The sequence below is a fragment of the Fulmarus glacialis genome, unplaced genomic scaffold (genome assembly GCF_000690835.1).
Source record: "Fulmarus glacialis isolate BGI_N327 unplaced genomic scaffold, ASM69083v1 scaffold2625, whole genome shotgun sequence".
NCBI classification, from domain to species: domain Eukaryota; kingdom Metazoa; phylum Chordata; class Aves; order Procellariiformes; family Procellariidae; genus Fulmarus; species Fulmarus glacialis.
Genome location: NW_009214767.1, coordinates 1,563 through 7,783, shown reverse-complemented (window position 1 = coordinate 7,783; position 6,221 = coordinate 1,563). Strand labels below are relative to the sequence as shown.

The window sequence follows — 6,221 nt, the reverse complement described above, 5'->3', positions numbered from 1 at the left end:
CCCCCTCCCCAACCTGTTCAGAGTTGGCTTCCTCCTCCACTCAGTCCAAAACTGCCCACTTACCTTCTTAACCAAGTAGCCCTCCCTTATGCGCATTGGTTCTCGCTCCATGTCTCGGGCAATCCTGCTCTCGGGTCTATCAGCGCTGGCAGTTAAGTTCCTCTGGCAGCAAAGTCTACGGGCTGGCGTTTTTACAGTACAGCTGTGTCACTTTCACAAGTTCCTCTGCCTGCTAATCACATGAAAACAAGCCCATTTCCTCTTACAGAGTGAGAGATAGGGAAACGCAGAAGCACGTGTGTATTTATAGTTTGCCTCTGACAGAACAGGCAACAGCCTGACAAAACGCTCAACTGTATCAAATATGGCCAGCCTTGATGTCAGCGTCCTGGGAAATTAAATAAGCATTTTAGCACCCAGTCCCAAGAAATCAGGTCCATTCTGTAAACACATGAACTTCAGCAAAACAACAAACAGGGTGGCGTACCGTGTTGCTGCTTGGTGCATGCCAAAAGGATCTGAGAGACAAGTTTCCAACTCACCAGTTCTGTCACTTCATCCCGTCTTTGAAGCCTGGCTCCCAGTGGGTGAGCACGTGGGGTCTGGCAGCGAGCTGGAGGGCCCTCGCTTGGTTAATGACGATGCGCCCTCTGCTGATACAAGAAATTTGTTTATCAGACTTGATCAGGTTTTGGAGTTTGATGCTGAGGCCTCCCAAAGAGGTTAGCTGTCAAACAGGCATAAATGGATTAGACCAGCACATTACATAAAGCACCACAGAATGTCACTTTCTACGAGCATCTTTTACTTGCTGCCGAGCTCGTGTGGCTATATTTGGTAAAAGATAAGGCAAAACCATAATTTTCCAAAAGTTGATACATACCAGAGTCACAATCCCTCTTCTCCATACAGAAGGAAGGGTGGTGGTATATGAGAAGCAATAAGGAGGCTGCTGCATTGCCAAGAGCAAAGTATTCTCCCACGCACAAGTCTCCAAATCACTTTTACAGCTGAACCCATTCAGATAAGGGTTGAGCCCAGGGTTACGTCATCTGTGACCTCTGCCACTTGTAAAGAACCCCAAACAGGGACTTTTTCCGCAGACGGAAATTCCTGCTCTCCATTTGACTCTCTGTTTGTCTCAGCCTTTACTCAGAAGTATACAGAAGTCTGTCAAGGTCTGTGATAGAGGATCAGAAGGCTAGAAGAGCCCTCAGAGACTTTCTCTAGCCATTCCTCACTGATGCCTATTTAGTGGTTCTCCCACAGATGAGACTCCACTCCTTCCTTGGTTATCTGTATTAGTGCTTCACTATCCCAACTGCCGAATGTTTCTCCTCACTGTCTGAATTGAGATTTTCCTTTCCAGACCTTTCTCAACTAGCTGCTGCTTAAATGACCCCTCCAGTCTCATCTTCAGGCAGAGCATCTGTCTGTACCAGCAATCTCAGGCTATACACTTTGCAGTGCATTCTGCCCAAAGCATACCTTTTTGTGATGATTTTATGTATTTTTAGGTTGTCTGGATTTCGTTTCTAGAATCTACAGAGTCTCAGTACATTGTTTCTTTCTCATGTAAATCATGCTATTGTGAGGATCTGATTGCTATTGAAGGCCCAAGTTGCTGACCAAGCCAATCATCCATTAGGCAGTTTGCAAATCAAAGATACAATATATGCTTTCCAGTTCTCTGGCTATCAAGTGTACTTGACATCAGTCAACAGATTCTAAAATTATTAGAGAGACAGAAACTCACACATAGCTAATAAAAGCTTCATGCTCTTTGGAGACCGAGCCAAAGTTAAAATTCATCACTAAAAAGTGAACACAAAGCTTTGTGTCACATTTACACAGTAAAGAATCTGCCTAACAGTCCCAGGGCCTGGAATGAACTGAAGATGCATTCCAGAGTTGAGATGATCTAACTGAATTTCTGAGATATATTTCTGTGAAGGCTCCCTTCCTTTCCCATAAGCCTTAAAATGATGCTTGATGGACTCAGGAGCTTGTAGACTCCTCCTTTATAATGTCTTTTTTGGTCAATAATTCCTTTTGCTTTAAGAAGCTGAATTATTTCCTTCTCTTCCCTTTCATTCCAGCGGTTCCATCTTTGGGAAAAGGTACTTTTTTTTTTTTTCCTCTGATTTGATAACCCAAAAATACACGTCATAGACAACAACAGCTCAAATTAAATACCTTTCACTGTGTGGCTGGAAGCCAAACTATCCCTTTATTAACTGCCTTGAGGCCATAATGCTACAGAGCCTGAGGCGAACATTAGAGACCAAGAACTGGCTCACAGTTAGCTCTTCCTTCTGTCTCTACCTTGCTGCCCCTCAGACCTGAGGAAAGGCCCTTCCCCAGCTGGAAGGGCTTATTGGGAACAAAGACAAAAGAATATGCCAGCATTTTCCTCCCTGCAGGCAGCCTTTCCACAGGTTTTCCTGCTCGCCTGCTCCTGCTGGTTCAGTGTTTGTGCTGAGTCAGGATAACAGGGCCCTGCAAGATAAATTGACGACGTGAAATGTCCAGGGACAGATCCTCTTCAACAGAACATCTATATGACCTTCTACTAAAAAGTGGTTTAATGTGAACAGAAAAGGATGCTGACTCCACAATTTCACAAAAGCCCAGTTTCTCATTTACCTGCATGAAAAGCCCTTGGAGGTGTGAAATGCAATTCTAGACACAGTGGCACCAAGCCAATGACTCCAGAATTTACCATTAGCTACTTAAGCAACTCAGTGTCAAAGCATAAAATTACCTCCATCCAATATTAGCTGAAAGCAACTACTTTTATAACACTTCTTTTCTCTGTATTTTTTCTATTTCATCTTCAAAGCTCAGCTATTCCTTCTGCACTTCTACCTCACGTGTCTGGAACAATTCTTTTAACACTGAGGCTTGGTTTCATTTATCACACATCACCACAGGGGAATCAGCACTTCGTCTTCCCCCAGGCAGAAATGTGCTGATCAGCTAAATCATTCATGTGAAGCAAAATGGTCCTTAACCATACAGTGGCCATGGTGGGTGTGAGGGACAGCCTGGACCGCTGGTGCATGTCTTCTTTGTGCAGCCGTTCCTGAAGAGCGGCACTGGGGATAAGAGAGGGGAAGAGCTGTATTTCTTCCATCTCTCCACAGAGGGGAGGAGAGAGTTTTGTCTGGCAGAAAGAGAAAGTTACCTGCATTGTGGAAACCTGCTATAATTTACCCTGTTCTCCCCACTTCTGTCCAAAGTAGGTAAAGGTGCGTGATGCTGGATTAGCAACATTTGTCACAATAGCACAATCTGCAACAAAGCTGAATATCTTAGCTCAGTTTACTGGAGAGTGATCTGTTCTGTACGGGAGATCTTGCTTCTGTATTTCCTCAGAAAATTCTGGGTTTTTTCTGCTTCTTCAGGGTCCACTCCTGCAAGCATTTAAAAAAAAAAAAAGTGATCAACCACATTTGTCTGAGCAAGGGATCTAGCTGAGAGACTGATGGGCGTTTATGCCGAAAATTGGAACTGTCTTTGCAAATAAATGTGTCAGCTGCAAAGAAGACAGTCATTTTCTCAGCTTGTTACATCAGCTTCACTGCTCTCTCTACTAGCCCTTGCATAGCTGTTCTTCAAACACGTTTGCTGCATTGTAAATGCCACAAGCCCACTCCATCTGTAACAGAGCACATGAGTGCTCCATAAATATGCATTTCTCCAGCAAATCAAGCTGCATTTGCAGGGGAAATGAAATCAAATGCTATATGTTCAAAATGATTGTCTACACGGGAAAAATAATATACACAAGTGGTTTGCAAAAGTGGTAAGACTCGGTCCGACTCCTAGTTCAGTAAAACCCTTTCTCACTTCTGCACAGAGGCAGAGGTCTCAAAAGAATTCCAGTATTAAATTGAGAGCTAGCAGGTGCAAGTCTCAGCACAATTCACTCCATACGGAATCACACACATGGCTATTTTTAGCAAATGAGAGATTGCGGCTTTGCATCCACTTCTCGAAAAGAAACCCAAAACCAGGACATTTCCAAATTTAGCACTGTGTTAAGAAAGGGGTCAAAGAGGGGCAAGCACAAAAAGACTGTTATAGCTATTGTCCATGTCACCTTGGAATACAAATGCTGTGAGTTGGCCATCATAAATGAGGCCTGAGGTTCTGACCTCAAGGCACATTTTACATATTTAATTATTGTGGAGCTATGCAGCAGGATTAGTGCATTAACTCTAAGTGGGAAGGCCTGCATAAATGGTAATGCTGAAAAGCTTATGCAGTTGTCGTATTATCATGCATAGAGAGATCATATTGAGTGGATGCAGTCAAGAGACCAAATGGATTTCTCCAGAATGTTTTCTAGAAAAATTGGACCAGCACAAAGCACAGGCCACGGCTTATCTGCATATTAGCTCTGACTTTTCATTGGATGCATCCAACCTCACCTGTGACGTACTCACCTCTCCCCTACAGTCGTTCCCCATCAGTGATACATGCAGGCGATGTAGCCGCAGCAGGGAAGGCCTAGGCACAAGAGAGAGGTGTTGGAGGATGAAGCTGCAGCACGAGAAGACCTTCCTAGTTCTGGGAAGAAAAAGAAAGATGAGGATAGCTGAGCATGCTGGCTGCAGCTTATTTGAGGGAACTCACCACTCCCTTCAAAAGCACTAAGTGGTTCGCCAGGGCACAGGGAGTGCTGCAATGTTCCTGCCCCAAGGGAAGGGAGTTAGCTTAATGTAACCTTGCTGACTCCAGACAACAGGCTGGGAAGCCTCAGGTGCTGGGGGAACAAAAGGTAGATTTGAAGGACTGAAAAAAACCAAAAAAAAGCAGTTTTGCACTTTACAAAAACATTAAAGATTCCAACCCCCAACCCTCAAATATAGGTGTAGAGAATGGAGGGATGGACACAAATTTATCTCTTTGTTCCTGGAAGTAAATTACTGCTGTGGCTTAGGAGAAATGGGACCTTGTCCTAAGCCTACAATGATCTATTTAGCTTTGAATCTTGTAAACATCAGCACATTTGCTCTGTGCTCCTGGCAAAACCACACTGCCTCCTTCTTCCTGCAGGTATTTTGCTCCCTATAGAATATCAAGCAATTAGTATCAGGTAACCATGTAGCAGCCCGGGGGGCTGAAACCCATAGAAAATCCCCAGAAGGGCATGGGCTTCTCTAGCCAGGGCCCATCCCACCACCCTCAGTGAGGGGGCAGCCCACAGCATCAGGCACCTCCATGGGGATGGGCTGAGGTCAAGCCAGGTGGTCAGCCTGCAGGTCAAGATCAACAGCACCCATGGCTGGATAAGTCTGTGGCAGAGCTGGAGACCAACACTCTTAAGCATAACTCAGGAAGGGACTGAAGGCCCAGGGCTGAGCTGAAATAGGGCCCATGGGCAGAGGTGTGGGTGGAGGCCGCAGGTGAGGCTGGTCAGGGCCATTAAGGAGGGCAGCAACAAAACTAACCTCCCAGAAAGACTTAGCAAAGGCAACCCCTCCCCTTGATCTACACTGATAAAGAGCATCTGGTAGGATCAGATAAGTAAAGACACTAACTAATGCATGTGAAGTTATCAGATCAATAAAAAGAAAGGCAATGCCCACATTTAAAATTCCTTCTTCAAAAATGTTCTACTCTCACCACGTTTCACTTTCACATGGTAAAACAGTTACTCAGCCTATGCATACATAATCCATAATATCATGCTTTTTTAGTTCTCCCTCATATTTTGCCATTGTGGTCTGGAATAAAGGCACAGCCTGAGCTGTGTCCAGAGAAAGATGATCATTCAGGCAGAAATAATAAGGGAAAAAACCCTCGTTATAGATCTGACCTCTCATGTACTTGGGAAACTAATTGCAATCAATGTCTTCAGCTACACACAATTTACTACAACATGATATGTCTGGCCCATGAGGCGAGTAAAACTGAGCCCTGGCAATGGCCATTACTCTTCACACACCACTTGAAGTGAGACTATCAGACTCCCCATGTGTCAGGCCTCTATGATTTCGTACTGAATTCCATTTAAACTTACAGAAGTGCGAATTGGTGCAAGCAAAACTTTCAACAAGCCACGAAGTGCAGCAGTTTCAGCACAATATAACGAAAAATTAGAATTCTCTTCAATGAGCAAAAAAGATAGGGAGAAATGTACATGTGGTCTTCTTTTGTGGAGCCACACTATTATGAGATATGTGTCTATGTAGCAGCAGCTGCTTCCTCTT

General features: G+C 44.3%; 1 protein-coding gene across 1 annotated transcript in view; it reads right to left on the bottom strand.

The window, feature by feature from the left end:
• PLEK (pleckstrin) overlaps nt 1-160 on the bottom strand; it is a 17,805-nt gene extending 17,645 nt beyond the window's left edge. The window contains exon 1 of the mRNA XM_009578678.1: nt 64-160. Coding sequence (XP_009576973.1) covers nt 64-111 — 48 coding nt within the window. The 5' untranslated portion in view covers nt 112-160. The remainder of the gene's footprint in view (nt 1-63) is intronic.
• Between the last annotated feature and the right edge of the window lie 6,061 nt (nt 161-6,221).